Source organism: Streptopelia decaocto (assembly GCF_964273445.1).
Source record: "Streptopelia decaocto genome assembly, chromosome: 2".
Lineage (NCBI taxonomy): Eukaryota > Metazoa > Chordata > Aves > Columbiformes > Columbidae > Streptopelia > Streptopelia decaocto.
In genome coordinates this window covers 73,248,932-73,273,677 of record NC_138655.1, presented here as the reverse complement: position 1 = coordinate 73,273,677, position 24,746 = coordinate 73,248,932, and the positions used below count along the sequence as shown (strand labels likewise).

Here is a 24,746-nt window from a genome sequence, read left to right as displayed (position 1 = left end):
GCCTTTCATGTGGCTCGAGAATATGGAAAAGAACAGAATAATTACAGTGCCTTGAGGTACGTCTGTGACTTCTCTGGAGGTTTAATTCTCCTTGGAGGGAGGTTGCTTTAAAAAGACAGCAGGATTTTTTTTTTTCAAAGGAATAAGTTTGCTCCTTTTTTTTTTTTTTTTAAATGAGAGGGTATGCATGTATGGAATGAAGATATATTTATCACCTTATTGTCGAACTAAGATATTCCCACAATCAGGAGAAGTCTGAATTTCATCTTTGGCTGAACTAGAGATCTACAAATTGGGTCACAAGAAAGGAAGGATACCATTATGAAAATTCTAATTTTTCTGTATACGTAAAGAATAGGGGTTAACCTATTGGACTGGAAAATACCCAAATAAAGAGTGCACTGTAGACTTAGCTCTGCTTTTATACCTTTATTATATGATTATATGGTGTGGACTTTCTGACAAGATTAGAGTGGAATTATCTTGGCTAGTCCAACAACTAAAATAATGATGGAAAATTCTCAAAACAAAGTCACGCATTATTGTTACTAGTGTTGCACTGCAGTTAAAATATTCTCCTTCACATCAGGATAAGGGGTATGTTGCTTCAATGAGAGATTACATGAGTTCAAACACATGCTTAGTTGTTTAAATAATGGTTTGTTTTGTAAATTATACCTCAGTTTCTAAATTAATTTTGTTGTTCCCTCCGCAGGTGTCTAAGCCTCAAAGCTCCTTGTTCTAATTCTCAGAAATCACTTAAAGTGACAGAATCTGCTCTTGTCAGGACTCTCATTACACCACCTCGGTACTATACAAAGAATCTAACTCAATTTGTAACCTGTATAACACCCGCAAAATCACATTTGTGCAAAGGGCAGGGGAGCGGCTGCGTCACAGAATGGGGACTGATGGCTCAGTACAGCCTGCAGGCCTTTTCCTTCTCAGGTTGCGCACTTCAAATTTGACTCAGCCCTGGTTGTGAATACAAAACAGCTTAAATACTTGAATCAGTCATCTCCTGTATTACTTTCCTGAAATCAAGAGCTGTGTCAGGGAACATGCATGAATCTTTATGATGCCTGAGAGCAATAACTCTCAGTCTTTTCAATTGGAAGACCTCCTGCAGCTTCCAAAAAAAAGTGGATACATTTTGCACAGTTTCACCACAATGTTTTTCATTTGCAAGTAACTAAAATGAGAGAATTGTCTGTGTTCTCTTACTATTTTTATTTGCTCCTTCTCTGTTGTTTGCCAGATTGCACTCATGAGAATGTCTGTGGCTTGAAGAAAACTGCAACTGTTGACTAAACCACCGTTTAGTATTTTATGAAACAGCGATCATTCACAAGCTGTGTTTTAAGAAACATTGCCCTAGAAGCCTGTGCATGTCTCAAGAATGCTTCTTCCACATGGGAAACAGTGGTCAGGATTTAAGTATTAACTTCTGCTGAAAAGGAGCTTCACTTCAGCTAGAATCAGAGAGGTTTCACGCTGGGCTTTGTTCACCATCAAAGCAATCATGTTATAGCAGCTGTATATTGGATGGGGTTGTTGAACTATATTGTACTGTATGCCAGATGCAACATATCAGTGTTGATTTATGAAAGACAGCATAAAGCTCACAGGCCACTTATATGCATTCAGGTGAACTAGGCTGGAATTCAGCAAAGCCTACCTCTGAATTTAGCAGTGCTCAGTTTAGTGGTCTCCACAATTGAGCATCTGTGTCAACATCCATCCAACAGAGGCCTGTCTCAAGCTGGAAGAATAGGGCCCAACTGAGAGAAGCATTTACGCTTGTGCTTAACCACCAGTTAGTGTTTATAATTCATGAAATGGACCTGACTTCAGCACGTGCGTTACAGCTCTCGCTCAGCTGGTGGCCAGATGAAGGGCTGCATATCAACCACACTTGGATAGTACTCCACAGTAAACTGCGGCAACTTTAGCACCTCAACACCTGACACAGTTAGTGCTTTGTTTCCACAGTCTGCTTTCTTTACTATCTGAAAATATATCTGTTTGAATTTCTGCAAAAGTATTTTTAAGAAACAGATTAACATAAGTATGAACTTAAAAATTAAAAAGTGAAAGAAAATTAGAGGTCTGGGTACACAAATTGGCAATAGCCTTTACTGAACAAAATTATATACACATTACTATTGCTAAAAGATACTGATGGTGGATAGGAATTCAAAGACTCATTGTAAAGACAATGCCGCTCCCCCAAAAAAGCTTCCAAATCCTATGCATGTGGAAAGCAAACCTATAATTACCAGATTGCTGCAACAACAGAACCTGTTTCACACTAAGCAAATGCGCCCTGATCCTCTGCTCACCTCTATAAGCAAAGCACTTAAAGCACTTCCATGAAGCTCAGCGTAATGATTCCTTGATTCCTTGTTTATTCATTAACTATAAGAGGAGAATAGTGCCTATAAGGCACTGTAATTTGCTTGTATCTTCTTTTTAATTTCCCACAATCTTTGTTTTGTTTTGTTTTTTGTTTTCTGATAAGGGAAACTGCATCAGCTTGGATACAACCAAGATCTCTTCATTAGGAATGATGTCTCTGCTGTCTCTTCTGGCAGAATTTCTCCTGTTAAACTTTCTGCTTCGATGCTGAATTGCTCCCCTTAGTGAAGGATCAGTGAATACAGGGAGACAAGGAATAAAGTGGCCTAAGGTGTTTCCTTGGCAATGCGCATATCCCTGTCACCAGAACAGAATAAAATAGCACCAAAGTACTCAAGAACAGAAGAAATGGAAAGGCTTTTGAAATCTGCAAGCCAGAAAAAGGAGCACTAACACAGTGTGTGGACTGCTGCTCAGCCTGACAGAGAATTAACACACCTTTTGAGCTAAGAGGCCAACCATAAAGATAATGAGATCTAGTTTAATCTAAGCTGACATGTTTTATGTATACAAATAAATGGAAGACCTGACACAGGCCACATTAACTCAGACTGAGCCTCTCCTGTCTTTGAAAGCCTGTTAGGCACAGCTAAGCAAACAGAGGAAGAAAAACAACAGTTAAATCATCCTTTGTAAAGGTGTCACTGAATGCATAAAACAGAATTTTTTATTTCATCTTGCTACACATGGAAAAACTAATAAGGAATGAATATTGATGCGGGGCAAGTTGCATTTTTTTGTTAATGGACCAAAGATGAGGAAAAAAAACACTAAATTTGTATTCAGTGCATGGAAATGTGCTATAGGGCTATACTTACAATTGTTTCATTAAAGATAAAAAAGTAGAATCTTATATAACATATAATGAGGTGGTAACATATAACAGAGAAATAAAACAAGCCTTGAGGGACATCACTTCAATAGATGCAGCCCACAGAAGAAACTTCATTTAGGCAGCCTTAGAGATGCTTTTTTTCTCAGTGATAGTCTTATTATATTGGAAAGCAATTGATGAGATGTGTTTGGTCATCCCAAGGGCTCACTAGTTACAGGCAGGCTAGAAATCTGCATTCTGCACATATGAAAAACACTTTTCACGCTAGTCATCTTCATACTACATAAAACCAGACACCGAAGGTTAATATTACTAAGAGGAAAAATATTACATTTTCAAAAGAACTTGGTGAAATTTAAGCTTCCTATTTGGCATTTATCCATGACTATAAGTGAGCTTAATCTGCTAATTCTTCTGAAAATAGTTAATAGAAATTTAAGTCACATTAGCCCTTTTCAAAATGTTACCACATGAAAGAAAAGAATAAATGGCCATCAAACATGATTTTTCTGAAAAAAATTGTGACACATTTTTGGCTCTTAAAAAATCCCAATTCTAAAGTTCATGGTTTGTAAAATAGGAGGTTTTTTCCTTTTATTTTTTCTTTAATGGAGCCTAGTAAAAGCATATAATTGGAAGCATATTATACCCCTTTATAGATCTATACAGATTGTGGTCTATATCAAGATTTGTAGAGGCATAATGCTTGGAGATGAGTGAAAACTTTTGTTGATGATGTACAAAAACACAGCAGAGGTTACTTACTCCATGAAAAGAACAAATGGTAGAATCTTGCTTTAACTTGAAAGAATAAGATGGTGTTTTAAACTGATAGGAGGAGTTGATCTGATGAATAAGTAAATATTATTTTCAATCAGGTATTTATGATAGGTACTTAGAACTAAACTTCAGAATTTTATCCAGTCAAGCACTGTTCTGTGTCAAAAAATGGGGTACTATGAGCTTTACCTACTGAGATATCACCTTTTGCTTTTGCTGGACTGCTGTGGAAGCAGGAATCTCTGGAAAGTGGACAGATAACAAGAAATGATGACACCTTAAAACTTTCACAGCCAGGTTCTCTATAGCTCACCTGTTAGAGATAAGTCACGTACTGACAAATGCCTGTGTGACAAAGTCTGATCTTACTGGTATTTAGAGTGTGTCATGGAGGTTGATTTATTTGCTGAAGTAGTGAGGAGTAAAAAGTATTTTTTATAGAAAATACCTAATTTTGAGATACCATCATTTAATTTATGGCCTTTAAACTTGTTTTATGTGTAAATAAGTTAGAGCCTGAAAAAGAAAAATATACATGTGTAAAAGGGGCAGTTCAGAACTGTAGTGTTAAGAAATTATAACATTGCAAAATTCACCTGCATTTATTCAACTGTCTATATAACATTTTTGCTAAGAAGTGCAACCAGCTGCTTAAACCAGGTGCTTATACTGCACAGAAAGGTGTGTGAAGAACATTCATGGAACCTGTCCTAGCATTCAAGCTAGGCTGCCTATAGATCCCTCTGTTAGGGATGAGATCATCTACTCATGTAGCTTGTCAGATGCAATAAATCCACTGATTAATTAAAATCCAGTACTCACAAAGAAGGGGATAAGACCTGAAGCTTTGTCTTCATCCAAAACTTTCTTTAGGGCTGAACCACGAACACTGAATTTATCATCAGAAGAAACATTTTTAATCTTCACACCAGCAATTAATGCCGCCCTTTCCACTGACGAATGAGCCTAAAAGGAAGGTTTTAAGACAAATATATTTTATTAGAAAGTAAGAAGTTAATTTGGATTTGAAAAGAAAACCTCATTTCTTTCAAATGAAGCAAAAACTTGAGAACCAGGGACTGTTGCTGGTACGTAACAGATACATACATCTCCCTCTTTCCTACAGATAAACAGACAGACAGGTGGAGACAAGTACAAATACATATATATGCATACATACACACACACGCAAATACACTAATAGAATAATAGAAATCCTGAAGTATTCTTGAAACCATTGCCATGGCATCATTCACACAAAAGTTCAATTAACCTTAGTTAAAGCTTTAATTAACATGTTCACACTTAGGCAGCATTGATTAAGAGCTTCAGGATTTGGCTCCAAATCAATCAAAAGCAATGCAGATAGTCAGCTTGCCTAATAAGTATTCATTTGCTCACTAGCATATTTTTATGGTGTACAGCATTGCTGAACCCTAAAAAAATATACATCGTGGTATATTATACACAGAGATACTTTGTTATGTTACTCTTTTTTTAGATTGTGGTTCAGTCATTGATGCATATTGGTAGGCAATTAAGGATCATTCCCAATATGTTATTTAATTTACAACTCATCTTACTTGAACTGTCCTTAAATAATACTTTTTATAACATAAAGTACATGTCAGTAAATAAAAACAAAAATGTCACTAATATATTATTATGAAATTCTGAAGTACAATACTATAATAACTCAAGAACTCTATTAACAGTGAAAGGTATGCATAGCCACAAAATAATCTCCCGGAGAGCATGACTAAAACCAAACAAAAAAGAGCTATTTTACCTTCCACCTTCTACAATTTCCTTAAGCATACTCAATTTGAAAGAGAAAAATTCCCCATATTTTCATATCGTGACAATTCTCATTCATAATTGCTGTCCTACCCATGTAGGTTCTTGCTAATACATACGAGAGCACTTACTAATTCTATTTTAACTTAGCCCAGAATCATGGAAAATATTGAGCCAAAACACAGGTTGAAGAAAATAAAGTTTCTGCCAGATGAAGATAAAGTTTATGCCTTTCAATTTTTACATATCCCTGGAATGATGTGTTTTAAAGGCAAATTGACTACTAACTTGTATCTCAGCAGGGCCTTTTGTGAAAGTACTTTGCCAAACTAATTAGGCAACAGCTTAAGAAAGTATAGAAGTCTAGAGCTGAAATGAAACTAACTGCTTTTGAAGTGAAAAACAATGCATGTACCATATCAAACTTCATTCAACTGTACAATGGAAAGAGGTATTTTATAACTGATTTATACAAGAATTATAAATAGCAAACTATAATATTACACTGAGGTTAGCCTGTCAGAACCTCGGAATTCCTTCCTCAAGTCTCCAAAATCATACTAAGGCTCTCTGGTAACTACAACCATTCACAAGCTTCAGGTTAAAACTGCCAAGATGCTTTTGCATTAGAACAAATCTTCAGTGACCTGATGCTGCACGGAGTTCCTGGTGCTCGTAAAAATACTCAGGAATCTCCCATCACCCTCGAGAAGAGAAAGGAACCAAACAGAAATCATTGAAATGAGTGGTAGCTGCTTAAAGTAGCCAAATAAATATGTCAAAAAAAGACTGATGAAGGAAATGGCCTGAGAAAATTTGAGAATATCAAAAAAGCTACCCTGACTTCTGTCCTGGTCCCAGTCAGGTGTCTCTTGTCAGGGGTAACTGGATGTTCCCCTCAGCTCTGAGGTCTCATATTTAGTGTCTCTTGCAAGAGAAGCCTCAGCCAGGATAGCCCAGGCGCTAAAACCAACAGGGATCCTCTTCTGTTGTCCCCAAATGCCCAAGTAGTTATTGGGGAAAGCTTTGTTGCCAGTCCTGCTCTGTGATCATTAACACGAAGAATATTTCAATAAGTTAAAGATTTTCCCAAAATGCCAATAGGTTAAAATAATCTCCCAAGATCTGAGTTCAACTTTCCGCTCTGGTCTCTTTACCAGCCAACTATTTACCTCACTCCTAACGTATTCTTGCAGTGTTGTGCTCTGTCAGTGCATGGTTTTCTTGCCCAGAGAATGGCTTAGGCTTACTTCCATTTGTGGATTACTGCTTATGAGTCACACAGGTCTGTTCTTAATGCAGAAGGACCGGTGAGCTCTGCAACAATCTGCTTCAAAAGGTCAGCAATATCTTAAGGCAAATCCTCCTGTAAACATAAGATTGTCTGCCCTTCAGTGGATAGGAAGGCCTGTCTGTCCTCATTTCAGGTCAGCTACTTACATGGGACAAAAAAATGAAAACAAGTAAAGGGCTTTGTGCATCAATGGGTCAGAGCCTGAGCTCTGGGACTCTCAATCTGTGCAGCACAGACCTCTAGGTCACAGACAAAAAAAATAAAAAGAAAAAAGAAAAAAAAATAAAAAAGGACAAATATCCTTTATTCCTTTTGAAAACAGTTATCTTTCCTCATATTTTCTTATCCTGACTCTTTTCACTCTACAATGGTAGCCCGTCTTCCCACCAGCAAAGAACTAGTGCACTTTTAATTTGTTCTTCAGTGCTGGTAGAACCTTTATAGCTGGAAGAGACCCTCAGGATCACCATGTGCAACCATACAACACTAAACCATGTCCCTAAGAACCTCATCTAAATGCCTTTTAAACACCTCCAGGTGTGGTGACTCCACCACTTCCCTGGGCAGCCTGTTCCAATGCCTGACAACGCTTTCCCTGAAGAACGTTTTCCTAATATCCAATCGAAACCTTCCCTGGCACAACTTGAAGCCATTTGCTCTCATCCCATCACTTGTTACTTGGGAGAAGAGACCAACACCCTCCATGCTACAACCTCCTTTCAGGTAGTTGTAGACAGTAATAAGGTCTCCCCTCAGCCTCCTTTTCTCCAGGCTAAACAGCCCCAGCTCCCTCAGCTGCTCCTCATCAGACTTATGTTTCAGACCCCTCACCAGCTTTGTCACCCTCCTCTGAACTCTCTCCAGCACCTCAATGTCTTTCCTGTAGTGAGGGCCTAAAACTGAACACAGGACTCAAGGTGCAGCCTCACAAGGGCTGAGTATAGTGGTACAATCACTTCTCTGGTCCTGCTGGCCACACTATTCCTGATACAAGCCAGGATGCTGTTGGCCTTTTTGGCCACCTGGACACACTGCTGCCTCATATTCAGCCAGCTGTCAATCAACACCCCCGGATCCTTTTTGCCAGGCAGCTTTCCAGACATTCTTCTCTGAGTCTGTAGCGCTGCCTGGGGTTGTTGTGACCCATGTGCAGGACGTAGCACTTGGCCTTGTTAAACTTCATACAACTGACCTCAGTCAAATGATCCAGCTGTTTCAGATCCCTCTGTAGAGCCTTCCTACCCTCTAGCAGATCAACACTCACACCCAATTTGGTGTCATCTGCGAACTTACAAAGTGCGCACTCAATCCCCTCATCCAGATCATTGATAAAGATATTAAACAGAACTGGCCCCAATACTGAGCCTTGGGGAACACCACTTGTGACCAGCCACCAACTGGATTTGGCTCCCTTCACTGCAACTCTTTGAGGCCCACCATCCAGCCAGTTCTTTATCTATCCAGGCCATGAACTGCCAGCTTCTCCAGGAGAATGCTGTGGAGTACAGTGTCAAAGCCTTTACCATCTGTAAAATAGTAAATCAAGGTAAGCCTGAAACTTGGCCATTTTATTATGCAGAATCAGATATTATTTTAAATGAAACATCACGTATTAAGGAAATTTCTTCTATCACATTGACATTTAGATAAGAAAATGTCACAGCTATGAAAAGAAGGAACATTGCTTGGCCCTTCAGTAGGATTAGACAGTCAGAAAGGTAAAAGTTGCAGAACTTACAAAACTAAAATTTGCTTTCATTAACAGTGAAAGCATCTCACGGTCCTGGCCTGCTGAGAATTTACCCTATCTCAGTCTGCTAAATACCACTCACAATCAGAAATCAAGGATTATGTTTTCTTTTTTCTTTCAAGATAGCTTAGCTTAATAGATAACATATGCACACATAGACACACGAACCTAGATGTAATGAAAGATGGTCTAGACTTACTCAACACAATTGAATTTTAAAACCTTTTTCAAGTATCTTTATTTACTTCAAACTAGCTCTTTTTATACAGAATCAATACTTCCATAACACCGACCTCTGGATATTTGTTCTTTGTATTATGGTAGCACAGATGAGGTTCCAGCCTACTTATGATGTACAGTAAGATTTAAACAAGCAAAACCAATCAGTCACCAACACAAAGAGTTTATACTTAATTCACCGGCCTGTTGAGATGGCTGAAATGGTTAAGTATAGACCCCATATCTCCATGGTTTTAAGAGGTACTCACCTGATCAGATGCATAGGCCACCAGCCTGCCCATGATGTCAGCTTCTGTTAGCTCAGGCTTTTCTGACTGTACCAGTCTGATGGTTTTTGTCCTTGCAGCAAGCAGTGAAATCAGGGTGGCCTCACTTGCACTTCCCTGTAGGACAAATTGAAGGATAGTTAAAAAGGAAGATATTCCAGAAGAAAGGCAACGCTTTCTTCTGTATGAAGTATATAATCTTCTAAAGAACCCCACATAATCAGTAGCCATATACTGGCCATATACTCTCAGACAATGTTGCCTGAAGTAATCCCCTTTCCAGCAGTTCAACAGTTGGCAATACTTTTCATTTGTGCAAACCACTGGAACTTATTGAGATGCTCATATAGGTTTTCAGGTAAGTTGTATGTCCTCATAATGAAGTTGGGCAACATAAAGCCTGTGTGCAAGACCTAAATGCATCTTGTGTTGGGCAAATCACTCAAAGCAACCTTTTAAACCTGGTTTCTTTACACAAAAGATCATTTTATCACCCTTGTGTTTAAGACTAATTAATACTTTTATTAAAAAATATCTTTAAGGGGACACATGAAAGTCTTTCAAAGATAGACATATATATATATTGTTTTGTTTTTGTTTAATGATAAGGCCCTGTAAAACTGGTAGAGTCTTTCCAGGACATGTAAGGAATACGTATATTGAAGCAATGCATGCAAATAGATAAAATTAAATGGCTGTATGAAATTCCAAAGGTTAAGGCATTAATTTGAGATCTGGAAATTTAAGCTTCTATTCTGGAGACTGCCTGGCTGGGTGGGAAAATGACCTAGAACAGCCTCAGCCTTCTGAGGAGAGCCACAAGTTGTCCTGGGATCCTGGCTGTTCACCCAGGCTGGTGCACAGTTCATATATGCGACAGTTCTTGTAGGAATTTCCTCACACAGACATAAAGATTAATGGGAAAGGGCCTGTTGCCTCCTGATCCAGAGCTGGGACACAACCTAAAGGCTGCTTGGCTATCTGACAAGAAAGATGCATCAGCAATGGCTTTTGACAGGCCCAAGATAGGCTGAGTCTCATTTTGCTTCACCCTTAAAATACTTTTTCTTTGCAGAACAAGAAAACTCTTTAATATGTGGAGGTACACCTTTCAGCAGTTTGTCTAGAATGAACAGCAGGACACAAGCTTCAGGAAGAAAGCTGGTTTCTCACTTATTTTTAAAAGCTGTTTTTTCTCCTCTTGAATGCTGTATTCTACATTAACTGAAGGATGATGATACCTTTCCTTTTACCGCAAGCAAACAAAGGTTGCCATGGCAAGCAGGCTCAAGAAGTGGAAGAAATAGCAGCAAGAGCTGATGTTCATGTCCACCAGCACTCTGAACTGAAATTTTCTTTCATCTTTTGCCATTTTCAAGTGTCATCCTGCACACAACAACAATGTGCTTCATATTGACATAGGCTTTCAAATGTAATTAAGAGCCATTCTCACAGGCTTGGTTTTACCTGATACCATGATAATTACTTGGCATTTACCAAGAGAATGACTGTCACTTTCACATGCTCATGTTGTCTTTGCCTCACGCTCTCTTATTTGTGTTGTTATTGCTTCAAGAGCAAGACAAGACAATCTGCAGCACAAATGACTTAATTGTAAGCAGGAACACAGAGCCCACTTTTGATTCTTGAAACTGACTGGTTTTTGATGAAAATTATGGGCAATCCAGCATTGTCAGCCTGGAAGGGCAATATTTCCTGCTGATAACCGTCGGGCATAATTGCTTGCTTTCACTGGTACAAAAGAAATACTGTGGAGACACATGACAAAAGCTTGATTTCTTGAGCATAACCCAGTTGCTAGTAAGTGTAATGAAAACGATTCTGATAGAGCAAGCAGATGAGTAAAGAGTTATTCTGGAAATACACTGGTGTAGGTGCAGTTCCACCTGGGAGGATCAGAGCAGTTGGGTTAAATTCATGCTTGCCTGGGAAGATGTTGGGAAGAATTCACTGGGATATGCTGTAGGCATTTACAGCTGGTATCAAAGAAAGGAACCCCCACTTCTAGCATGAAATTCAGATGCATTTTAGAAGCCTGTCTTAGGATAAAATGGATTGTGTCTTGTCCTCTTATGACCAGACTCCAGTGATTACCAAAGGAGCACAGAACAATTGCTTAAAATTCAGCCCTTTTCATAGTAAATATCTATTGTAGTTAGATTAAAAGCTGTGACCAGAGTCTGCAGAAAGACCATGTGCTAGTGGAGCTATGGTTGATAAACAACATAGCTTCATTATGCATGCAAGTTTGCCCTTTGATGATATATTTGTTATCCTACAGATCCTCTGTTCAGTCTTTATAGGCTTTCATTAAGCATTCAACATCAAAGTTTGAGGGTAATGTTCTATTTCAGATACTCCACCATAGTCTGAAAATTGTATTATCTACTGATAGAACTGTTTGGTTTTGTATTTTAAACAGCTCTTCATTTTAATATTCCAATATTTCATTTTGTTATAGAAGGAAAACTTGTTAAAATAATTTCAACTTCTTTGATGAAAACTGATGGACTTTCTATCACATTCTCTTATTTCTACTAATAGAAGATTCTCTCCTATGTTCTTATCCATTGCTTGATCTCTGACAATTTTTTCTGAAAAAAAGGATGTCTCTTTTGGAAACTGACTGAAGTAAACAACTGAACATGTCTAAGGTGGCTTCACAGAAGCCTTTGTAACCACTTTTCATGATGCTATACTCAAAATCTTCAGATATATTTCTAGCTGAGAAGCTTTTATTTGTTTTCAGCCACGAAACATTGCTGCACATTGTTGGTATGAGCTCACTTCACTTGTTTAACAAATGAAAGTTTCCATCCTACACCCTTTTCAACATTATGATTTTAATTCTAAGCCCAAATTGTGATGTTCAGTTATCTACTAACAATTCTTCACAAAGAATAGTGTTTCATAATTCAGCTGCTCTGAAAACCATTACTTTCATCAATGATCCTACCTACGTATGATCACTCTCACAGGTTATCAATCTTTCTGAAAATCTGAAAGGAACCCATGTGGCAGAAAAAATACACCTTTCCTCTATTAGTGTCTTGGTATTAAGGTTTTACAGAATCCTCCAATCTATGAACTCACCCTGTATTGTTTTTTTCATTTCCCCCCTTACCTGAATGACTCCTCCACCTTGGCCATCTTTCCCAGCTAAAAATTCTTCAGGCAAATTAATCATCTTCCCTAGCCAATCCATCATGACAGTCTCCAGCTCTGTGCAAGCTGGACTTGCAGCCTGTGTTGAAAAAAAGAACAGAGGGAATAACCTCGCTAGACCATGAACACACATAAGATCCACAAGAGAAAGTACTTTCTGTGTTTTGACTATAGAGGAAGAGACTAGCTGACTAACTTTACCAGCTCCTGAAGACCATTTTGTGCATGTTGTTTCTAATATTTACTAAAAAAAAACCATCAAACTGGGCCTCACATAGAAGCATGACTATCAAATGTCGAAGCTGGGATTTGCATCTTGTGTATTTTTTTTTACATCAAGTACCAAGCTCTTTTGAGAAGAGCCAATCTCATATGAACATGGGGTTTTAAACACAATTTTCTATTCAACCAGATGATAAAAACACCAGGTGACAGGCAACAGTCATACCATTTCATGAATTACCAGTAAGTTTGCACTGCTACCACTAATTCTAAATGCTGGTGATTTCTCAAAGGCAAAATTTCTAAGAGGTAATACCTTTTAATACTGGAATCCTTCAGGGTTTCTATGTGAAAATACTTAACTAGTCAGGGCAATTTTACCTATAAAAGTAGTCCTGTGACTTCACTGTTATCTATCAATAATTTATTTGAAGAATGTTACTGAAATGCTTAGAATCTTGGCATGGTGAAGCACCGTTACCACATAGCAGTACATACCCCAGTAAACTTACCCAAGAGAAGCCCACGCATCCTATTCCTCCACACAACATATCTGCAAGAAGACCTGGGAAGGAAGAGGCTGCGGGGAAGTAGGCAAAAAAGTAGGGACTGTGCCAGTGAGTCACCTGTATTAAGGGAAAAATTGTTATTTTTAACTAATGCAGGAAGCAGAAACAAATTGTCACAAAATCAGAAAAGATTAGAGGTTTGGACCAGTTAACAGTTCTCTACTCCCTGGCTGTAACACAGGATGTCATTTTTCAGAAAATCTTGTCTTGCTTATTCTCAATTTTTTATCTATCTTTTACTCAAATTAGAGTTCTTCACCTTACCTCCCAACAGTGCCAAAAACAGAGTTCTCCAGATGTCTGCCTAGAAGACAAGAATTACATATGCAGTGGCAATGTGAGTTTCTGTGCACGGCACTGTTTTTGAACCTCTGCTTTCAGTGACTCTGGTGTTTTGTTCTTTCATCTCTGTCATGACTTAGCAAGGGTGTCTTCAGTGCAGCTGAGGTCCATGGAACTCTCTTGGCCACACTCTGGAGATATTTGCTAAAATTCAGGCACTGAATCTGGCCAAACATCTCCTCACCATAAAATCAAACAATCCATTCCAGTAGCCAATAACTTCTGTAGAAAATTAAACTATCATCTCCCTATAACAAGTTGTGATTTATGTCCAATTCCACTTTATATGTACTAGTATGAGAGAATAACAGAATAACTGCACAAATTGTAGTCAATTGTCTTGCAGCAGCAATATTTAGAATTATCTTATGCAACGTCTAAGAATTTTTTAAGGGTTTTAGACATACTTAGTAAATATTTGATAATTCTCCAAAGCTCCAATCTAATAAAATCTGAAATCAGGAAAAGTACTGTCAAACTGCAATGTTCAGTAGAAATAATGTGATATGATATGTTTGGCAAAACTGACTTTCACACCCAAGATTATAGGTGAGTTTTAGGAAAAACAAGCAAACAAACAAAAAGGTGCTTTTAGAGGATGTGCTTCTAGATGGAGTATTAGCTCAGGAAATGTGGGTTGGATGAGTGGACAGTGAGATGGATTGACAACTGGCTGGATGACGGAGCCCAGAGGGTTGTGATCAATGGTGCAGAGTCTAGTTGGAGGCCTGTAGCTAAGGGTGTTCCTCAGGAGTCAGTACTGGATCCCATCTTGTTCAACCTGTTCATCAATGACCTGGATGAAGAGACTGAGTGCACCCTCAGCAAGTTTGCTGATGATACCAAACTGGGAGGAGTGGCTGACACACCAGAAGCTGTGCTGCCATTCAGCAAGACCTGGACAGGCTGGAGGACTGGGCAGAGAAGAACCTACTGAAATTCAACAAGGCCAAGTGTAGGGTCCTGCACCTGGGGAGGAATAACCCCAGGCACCAGTACAGGTTGGGAGTTGACCTGCTGGAAAGCAGCTTTGAAGAGAAGGACCCGGGAGTCCTGGTGGACAAAAGGTTGACCATGAATCAGCACGGTGCCCTTGTGGCCAAGAAGGCCAGCAATATCCTGGGGTGCATTAAAATGAGTGTACCCAGCAGGTTGACGGAGGTTATCCTCCCCCTCTACTCTGCCCTGGTGAGGCCACATCTGGAGTACTGTGTCCAGTTCTGGACTCTCCAGTTCAAGAAAGACATGGAATTACTGGAGGGATTCCAGTGGCGGGTTACAAAGACCATTAAGAGACTGGAGCACCTTTCTTACAAGGAAAGACTGAGAGAACTGGGTCTGCTCAGCCTGGAGAAGGCTGAGAGGGGATCTTCTTTATGCTTATAAATACCTCGAGGGTGGTGTCAAGAGGATGAGACCAGTGGTGCCCAATGATAGGATGAGGGGCAACAGGCACCGACTGAAGCACAGGAGGTTCCATCTGAATATGAGGAGAAACTTCTTTACTTTGAGGGTGCCAGAGCACTGGAATAGGCTGCCCAGAGTGGTTGTGGAGTCTCCTTCTCTGGAGACATTCCAAACCCAATTAGTCCTGTGCCATGTGCTCTAGGTGAATCTGCTTTAGCGGGTGGGTTGGACTAGATGATCTCCAGAGATCTCTTTCAAGCCCAACCATTTTGTGCCAGGGAGAAACTGTCTTAACTCTCGTATACACAGTTCATAAGATATCACTTTATCTGCTGTAGTATACCATCTGTAACGTTTTGGGTGTCTCTATCCCTTTCATATGAAACCAGCTCCTATCCACTATGACTTTCCACTGTCTAATCTAGCCCTATACCTGGTATGTTTCAATTTTACTGGTCACTAGGACCAAACCTTCTCAAATTAGGTATCCAAAGACAAGACACTGTAAACATTTTAGCTGTAGGTCTTACAACTGGCCAGGATCTCTTTACTGTCACAAAGTTTTGGAGCACTTGTGGCAAACACTTTCATTCACACCCCCTTCGCCCCCAAAAAAATGGAATAAGACTTGGTTTGTCACAGGAAAACAATAAGCAGATTTTAAAAGTCCCTGAAAGGACTCACATACACAGACTTTCACTGACGTGCATAATGAGCCAGGTCTCCCACTGTTTATCTCCCCAGCTCTAATCCTCTGTGATCTGTAAGGCTTGTGACATTCATCTTGGGTTAATCAAGTTAAACTGCCTACTTCCTGGGAGCCATTTGTTTGATGAAACACAGCAGATTCCCATTGCACCACTCACACAAAGCAAAAAAGGCCAAAAGCCCTAGGGCAAGTGCAGCTGCAGTTCTTCCTCCTGCCTCCTCTTCCCCTTTGCTTGAAGCAGCTGTAAAATTCTTTTTTTTTGACATATTGGAACAGACACACTTAGTAAAATATTGCAAAGAGCATGACATAATTGATGCTTGTTTTTTCAGCCCTCTACTGATAAACAATGATACACAAGTGTCTTGGGGTCAGTAATTACCACTCTAATGCTACTCAGAGACATTCCCAGATTTCTTGCGAGGATGTCTGTCTTTCTGTGCCTTGCTTAGTCTAAGCAAGAGTCTATCACACACTAAGGATAGGTACATCAGCTGAAAGTTCACAGATTAATGGATCCAATGTGAGGAAAATTAGCATCTTCAGTACTGCTATTTGCAATTACAACTAAACTTGGTCATTTGGGGTTCTAAAAAAAGAGAAGATATGTTTGAGAGAACAAAGCGAGTTTGAGAGAAAGGTGACTCCCACTGATATTTTTGTATGCAAATCCCTTCCATTTTGGCTTCTTAATGTGGCAATAAGAGTTCAGCAGCTGTTCCCTCAGTCCCTGTGTTAACATTAGGAACTTAGCACTGCTATGGCCATTGTCATTTAGTGGAATACCCTTTGAAGGTCTACATCTAGTTTCACAAGAAGTCTCTAAGAAGAAATTTTACCACTCATGAAAGCCTGTTCTCCTATGGGGCAAAAACAGCAGTGAACAATGCATTATTGCTTTACACAATTAATTGGTCCTTGCTCCTCTGAAGGAACACCATTTTCACATTTTCATTCATCCAATAAGTAGTGATTATCTGAACACAACTAACACAGTAAAGAAGTTAACATGATGGAAACAAGAATCGTTTATGGGCCACTGACAGCTTATGGGCAAAACAAGGTTTTATGACCTCTGTCATGCTACTTATTCTGTCTGAAGCCCACTTCCTCCTTTCTAAAATGAAGATACTCCCCAGTGAAATGACAGAAAAGCACGATAGCTGAAGAACACTAGATGTACCTATAAATGTTACTCTTGTCATGAAAAGGATGGGAAGAAGATTATGGGAAAATATGATACTCTTGTCATGAAAAGGATGGGAAGAAGATTATGGGAAAATATAATGGGGGTAGCACAACTACAGGCTCCCAAGCACAAATACAGGCTGGGTGGAGAAGGGATTGAGAGCAGCCCTCAGGAGAAGTACTTGGGGCAGTTGACTGATGAGAAGCTCAGCATGACCCTGCAATGTGCGCTTGCAGCCCAGAAAGCCAATGGTATCCTGGGCTGCATGAAAAGGAACGTGATCAGCCTGGAGAAGAGAAGGCTGAGGGAAGACCTTATAGCAGACCCAGTGCCCAAAGGGGGACCTACAAGAAAGATGGAGAGGGACTTTTACAGGGGTGTGTAGTGACAGGACAAGAGATAATGGCTTTACACTGAAATAGGGTAGATTTAGATTAGATATAAGGAAAAAATTCTTCTGCATGAGGGTGGTGAGGCTTGCAGGGATGATGGGAGCTCTTGTCAAGACTGGGGCGGTGGGAGATGGTCTTTCAGCCTGCAGGAGATACACACTGGTGGAGACTCTGTATCAACATATTAAGGAGTAGCATGTGTAGGTGATTCTGTGCTCATGTGAGGCTTCAGTATTTAGTATAGACAACACAGGGATTTATGCTCTTGTGTTCTTAGTGTCACAAACACTAACATTTCACAACAGAAGAAAGTTTTGGATAGAACACTTCTTCAGAATGTATCACTTTGTAAAAGTAAATTTCTTCGCAGGGCATGTAAATATCAAGAAAAAAATCAATTTATTTGAGAGGCAAAATGACATCTTGATGACTTACTTGCAATTGAATGTCTCACTTTCAATACTTCAGTGATTCATCTCTTATTTTTTTAATGTGTTATTTTTGTACTGAATGTTCTCAAGTGTTCAAAACAGAGTGTTTTCTGTTCTACTTCACAGACTAAAAAATGGTCAATATTTTCCTTCAATGAAAAAGGAGAAGCAGTCATACCTGTGAGCAGCAATGGAAGTGTTTGTGTGTGTTGGACATAGTTCACTCATCTAATCTACACTGTTTTAATTCTGTTCAATTTAAGACTTCATCCACAAATCTTTGCAAAGAGTGAGATTTCCATTGTCTTCAGTGGAGCTTTTGCATGTGAAAGGACAGCAGGGATGGTTCCAAAGGAAACAGATGAGGTCATGGTGAACATCAAATATTTACATTTGTCAATGAAAAAGAATTGGTATTTAGTACAATGACTAAACACATTATCAGAGCAGTGTTTCCATATCTAGTCACACAGAAATCATATCACCTAACTACATCCAGAGAAGCAACCCAAAGTGGTTATTGCAGAGATCCAAAGGAGAGATTCCTCATTAACATTTACTAATAATCCGGTCCTCTTCAGGCTATTTACAGGCATTAGGCTACAAGCATAAAGTTGGAATTTAAAAGGTACACCTTGTGTGGATAAATAAGAAAGAGTCAGAAATGGATAAATGCCAGACATTTCGTTTTGCACTGTCTGCAACACTGTCTATCCAAGGACTTCAGTAGCGGCTGTCTGCTTTAAAAGGTACTAGAAGCTGACATTTAGGAGAGTAAGTCAACAGAACAGGTATTGGGAAGAATCCTTCCTAGTCAGCTCTGCAATAAAAAGAAGTCTCCAAAGAGAATTTTAACATTTAAAGATCAGCTTGAAGGAACACTTTAGGTGGAGCAGTCTAATACAAATCCCATTTTGTAAAATATTTACTGTGCTTTGTAAGTGGCAAAAGAATTACATGAAACTAAAAGTTAGGATGATTTGCCTTAACCAGTTCAAAGGTGGAAAGGGAATTATTTCCAAGAACAAGCCTTGCATGAAACAAAAGAATGATTTGATAACTTCTATAAAGAACAGAAAACATTAGATCTGTAAAGTGTTAGATCATATTGAATTATGGATGTAAAGCAGACTCCTGCCTTCGCAAAGCTAGTCAGTGTGGACACTTATGTTCATAAGGTCCAGCTGCACAGGCTTCAGTCTACACTTTCCTTAAAGTCTTTGAACACCTAAATGCAGTGTTGAACACTGCAGTACAGATCCATTTTACTTACCCCTGGCATAATGATCTTCTCAATGTCTTTAAAGACATCGTCAAAGCTCTCAGGATCCTGGGGTGCACAGTCTGGAATGAGGGGCCTTAGATATCCTGGTTCCACATCTGGGAAGACCTGTCTTTTATCTATGTTCTCCAGGTAATCTGCAACATAGTCCACCATCTCCTTCCCTCTCTTGCGGAACTCTGCAGCATCCATGGGTATCCCAGTATAGGAATTATTATTAGAAAAACCCTGGGGAAAAAAAAAATAAATAAAGGTCACTTTTGAAAGAATATAATAATGGGTTTAAACCTGTTGTTCGCATGTTTTATAAGATAACTTACATGGCCCTTTTGAAAAGACCATATGCTCCTTTATTGCTGCATGTAAGGCCAATGCCCATGCAGTCCTGCACTCTGCTCCACTCCATTATTAGCTGGACATGGTACAGAAGTAAGTCACACTGTTAAATCTTTGATATCTGGATCCTGATGTAGATTAGATGATTACAGATAGGCTGAATCTTTAGCACAGAACAGCAGTAAAAGCACATTGGTGAAGATTCAGAAATGACAGATTTAATCCCTACTGCTGCTGGTTGACACAAGGATGCAGCACCATTATGTGGCACATAATCAGCCCCCTCCTGCCTTACAAAGAAGAGGTCTAAGGAAATAGTAACCTGTGTGTCTCTGTTAGAATCAATAATAGCAAGCTATAATAACCACAGTTATCACAGTGATCCACTGTGCTGCCCTGTCCTTTTATCTCCTTCTTGCCTCCTGTCTTGCCTCAAGTTTTAGCTTCTTTACTCTTTTTCTGTAAATGCACATGCTGTGCCATTTACAAAACCTTATTTCTTACTGAGGTTTAAGTTAGAATCCACTTAGAGTTGATCTGTACTGAATTCTGCAGGAGGATGTGAGGAAGCTTTGTCTGGGGCTGTCCCTATTTCCAAGATGTTGGACTGGAGCTCTCGGTGTCCTTTGAGCCCGGCAGAGACTGTCTGAGCACACCCAAGCGATGTTTGGCTCAGCTGACATGAGCTGGACTTTGCCTGAAAAGTGCTTTGCAAACTTAAATCCATATTGCTGGGGTGCCTGCTCCTGCCACCCTGGCCCTCCCAGCTTCTTTAATGTATGTGCCTTTGAATTTTGAGAGCTCAGTGAATACAAGGTTGAGGCCACAGTGACTGAAAAGCATCCAAGAATCTTTACACACTCAGATCGAGTGAGTGATATTGTTCCTGGTGTCCAGTAAGAAAACTGACAAGTGAAACAAAGATTCTCACTGTTGGTGTAAAGAATTACTATACTTAGTTCACATACCTTCAGATCTTCGCTTTGAGCACAGTGTGAATATTATGTTATAAAAGATAATTTCTTAGATATCAGTTATTTGTGCTAAGGATTTCTAACTAAGGACATCATTTCTAGAAAAAAGAGACCCTTCTAGGCTTCATTATGTTCAAGTTAGTACTGCCACATGACCAAAGAAAAACATAATTGATAAACACCATCCTAGAAACAGAGAATCTGGAATTTGTGTGCAGTGTCTGCAGGTCAGGTGCTGCTGTAGGTCAGGAACCACTGGGAAAGCAGGGATCTGCACAGGGGGGACTTCTAGATCCCCAGAGAAAAGCTGTTCTTGTTGCTGTTTTGTCAGATTTATATTACTCTATTTCACCATGATGTTTATTTGGCCCTCTCTATGTCTTTCTGAAAGGGGAATTAGGACCTTTCTCAGATCTTGCTGCTAAGTTGCCAGAAATGCATTACCAGGAGTCGTTATGGGTCTCAGAGGGTTCTGGTGGGCAGCGTTGTGTGTCATCTCCCCTTTGAAAGATTGTGTTTAAGCAACCAGATTTGCTGATTTTAGTTAACCTCTAATGAACTTTCAGTTCAGCTTCATCCAGTGAAATACATCTATCTGCTTCAATCCAAAGCAAAGTATTTCTTTCTTCTTTCCCCTAAAGACAATACTGAGAAATTAAGATTTATCTGAACATCTGTTTTTCTGTAGCCATGCATGTTCTTTCCTAAAAGTCTTTGCCTGAAAATTTCTTACCTACCGCAACACACAAATCTCACCAGACACTGTGAAGCCATTCTCCTTGCAGGAACCGAGTGGTCATCTAAATTTTCCTTTTCACTTCCCATTTTACATCTGTTCTTCTGTGAGTGACAAGACCCACTTACACTCTCATCCCTACTTGTAACCTTTTCCTCGACTGCTCCTTATAGAGCTCACCTCATCTGCTTGAAAGTATTACTTGGTGCAAAGGCCACATCCGATAGACCAAATATCTGACAATTCTAATGCTTATCAGTTAGTACTATAAAAATGAAATTTACTTCACCTCTTTACCAGTACAGAATATTTCTGCCTTCTATCTTTCACATGCATACACAACACACCTACAATTCAACAACACAACACACAGAAGTACCGTCTATGCCAGTATATTTTAAAAATACAGAATGTGATTTTCTAAGAAAATGTCTCTAACACCTCAGCTGTTAGGGTCTAAAATGAAAATACTTTTTGAGAGCATCCATATTTTCTGATGGGCTGAGTGTTAGAATCTGTGTGTACTCAAAATATCCACTTAACTTGAAGGGACTTAAACAGCAAAATACTGCAGGCTGAGTTTCCAAAATGAAATGCAAATTTCAGAGAAACTGAACCTCTTTCTAAAATATCTAATAGTGGTCTGTTTTCCTGAAGGCCCATAAGGAGGCCTTCTCCTGTATTCCACACCTGTATCTCTTCCTAATTGTCAACCTCTACCACTTTGTAAGCACATTCTGTATTCAAATCCACCAATAGCATCTTTCTGATAGATAAAGTACAATTTTACCTACTTAACTGGAAAAGATAGAGTTTTGCTCTTTACTTCAGGTAAAAACAAGAACAATCATGTTAAACTTTATATTATATCAATGTATCTTTCTGATTTTTATTCTTATTCATCTATAAACTCTTTGCTTTATAATTTTGCTAGAACTTGTCACAGGACAAGAACACAACGCAATCTAAGGTTGGCATATCCTTTTCTGCTTTGTTTAAACTATTCCTTCTACCTCAGTGCACAGAAATTAGTACACAGCACATTTCATTTTAGTGAATTTACCAAAAGCTGCTATTAGTCTTTAGATTGCATATTAAGTATAATATAAGCAGTTTATGTACAATTACGTATTAAATACATTTATGCTTTACTTTAAATATTATGTAGATAACATTCAGCTTATTCATTATTCCTCTTAAAAAGTATTGTCTGTAATTTTAGACTCTGTTTATCCTATCAGCTAAATAGAAATGTAAAAGATATCAAAATATTACCGGGAAATACGTTATGAGGAAGAAAAAGAGAATAAAGGGCAAAAAGAGGAAAAAGAAAACAAATTATGAGAGAGGTATGTTTGATATATTATAATTTTATGAGTGCCTGTTTTCCAGTTCATGGAAGTAAAATGAAAAACAGCTAACAGAATAAAATCTTTAAGCAGCTCCTACTATTAGATACAGAAAGCAAGAAAGCAAAGACACATTAATAGCATCTTATCTGCATTGGCTAAAAAAAAAAAAAAAAAAAAAAAAAAGAAGAAGTAATAACTGTGTATCTTTCCAATAAATGAGACAAGTGCACTTTCTATTCTGCCAACTGATTGTTGCAGAATATAATGTAGTTTGAAGGCTTGTGGTGCTGCAGTGACACCACTGAAGCCATGAGCACTTTCTGCTGTTCAACACACCTGAAGGTTTTTGTAGCTCTTGTACAGTTAAGCTCAACTTCTACAATTGGCAACAGGAGTATTGCCTGAATAAGGACTGTAAGACGAATTCTATCTCAGCATGAGTAAAATGAACTGGATCTACTCTGTACTTCTACCTTTGCACAAGCCAAGAATTAAGTATAAATGTTAGAGGCCCTACATGTCATTTAAAAATTTCCTTTTCCAGTTAGAAGTTGCTGGTTTTATTCATTACTGTCACTGGCACAGAGCCTGCTATTTAGGAATTATCCTTTCTGAGGTGCTATTACAGTGATGGGAGAGGGTGATTTCTAAAGAAAACCTTACCCTAAAAAGTCATGCATTGAATTTATCCTGAAAATATCAGTATTCAATATGTTGTGCAGAGAATTCCTCAAGGTCTGCTTAGTTGTTCGGACAAACTTTGGGAAACCTGGGATTCTGTATAAATGTACAGAAACAATTATAACTGACATACATCATACATAAAATCAAGCAGACACAAAATGAGAGATTCACACTACATTGTGCAAATTTAGGTTAAAAAGAACTGCTTTTGAGCATCCCAGATTGTCCCCTAAATAGCAGAGTCTGTCTGTTTATTAGCAGAGCTCCACCTCTAAGTAACCAATTGTTGCACTAATCCAAAGGCAATCACAATCCAATTCAACAATCACAAAGCTTTAAGGACAAACAATGTTACTTACAGTGAGCTGGTGAGGATTTTCCTTCTCCTCTGTCTTCTCACTGTCTTTCTTTGCTCCTCTGTGCCAGCTGTAAAGTGCAGAGGATGCAGCTGCCGGCAGATATAGGCAGAGAATCCACGTCCCTCAGCCTATCACAGCCAAGTGCTTTGCATTGAACATACAGCAGCATCTCCCCTTCCTCCCACGCCTCCTCCAAAATATCCTTGGCAAACAAGCTGCTGCCCGAGAGGCCGACGGAGCTGAGCGAGGAGCGGCCAGCGCCTTGTTAGCTGGGAAGTGGCTGGTGTGTGTTTCCTTCCATCAGCCCATTAACGAGTCTGACAGCCAGTGTTCGGTCCCACGCTCCAGGACATTTCTGCTCTGGCTGTTGCTGTTAAAAGCAAGTGCTTCAAACCACTCTGTGAAACCTTGTTTTCAGGACAGAAACACCGATACGGTGAAATACCACTCAAGTGACTGCAGGCTATAAACAGGGTACATGTGGGATTAACATCCTCGGATATGCTGCATCTAACTTTTTCCCATTCCTCCCTTTCATCATACACATACTTAAAAGCAATAGTAAATGTTCAAGTCAGTTTTATTTAGTTCAAGTTTGTTTTAAAGAAGACTGTCGGTGTTTCATGATTCTGAACAGCTTATAGGCAGGCAGTGCAGCAGGAGATCGGGACAGCCTCAGCTCCCAGACTGGTCTCTAGTGCACTGCAGAGTTACAGCCAACCTTTTTGTGAAGGAGGAGGAAGTGCTGGCTGTCATATGTTTTAAAGCTGTCATGGCTGTGTTTCCTCTTATAATGACATAAGTCCAATTATAACTCTGCTACTATTCAGAAAAAAGCCTGTTCAAAATAGAAAAAGGACCTAAACTTCACAGATCAGCTTGAGGGTTTCGCTGCACTTGCTGTGCTAGATGTTACTCTGGTACTGACTTGCGTTTTCAGTTCTTGGGTTGTGTCCGCATAGTGACCAGTCTATAATCTTAAAGCATCCAGAAATCCCAGGGTCAGTTGCTGCTCGCTCACAGTTGTTTCTCATTGCAAATTAACTCCTGAGTGTGCTGGGTCACAGCCTGGGGAAAATGGGACCCCATCAGAATGGAGATTTTCCTATTTTTCTTTCTCCCTGAATTTGACTGAAAAGGCTGAAAATTCAAAATAAGGGTATAAAAGATGCAGAAACTGAAGATGTCTCTAGTAA

The 24,746-nt window shown here is 39.2% G+C and overlaps 1 protein-coding gene across 2 annotated transcripts in view; it reads right to left on the bottom strand.

Annotated features, from left to right (window-relative positions):
* LOC309436310 (aromatic-L-amino-acid decarboxylase-like) overlaps nt 1-23,611 on the bottom strand; it is a 57,463-nt gene extending 33,852 nt beyond the window's left edge. For both annotated transcript variants that reach the window (XM_082045414.1, XM_082045413.1), the window contains exons 1-6: nt 23,551-23,611; nt 19,101-19,337; nt 13,301-13,414; nt 12,526-12,645; nt 9,363-9,497; nt 4,856-4,999 (exon numbers count right to left, since the gene is read on the bottom strand). In XM_082045414.1, the coding sequence (XP_081901540.1) occupies nt 4,856-4,999; nt 9,363-9,497; nt 12,526-12,645; nt 13,301-13,414; nt 19,101-19,301 (714 nt within the window). In that variant the 5' untranslated portion in view covers nt 19,302-19,337; nt 23,551-23,611. The remainder of the gene's footprint in view (nt 1-4,855; nt 5,000-9,362; nt 9,498-12,525; nt 12,646-13,300; nt 13,415-19,100; nt 19,338-23,550) is intronic.
* Between the last annotated feature and the right edge of the window lie 1,135 nt (nt 23,612-24,746).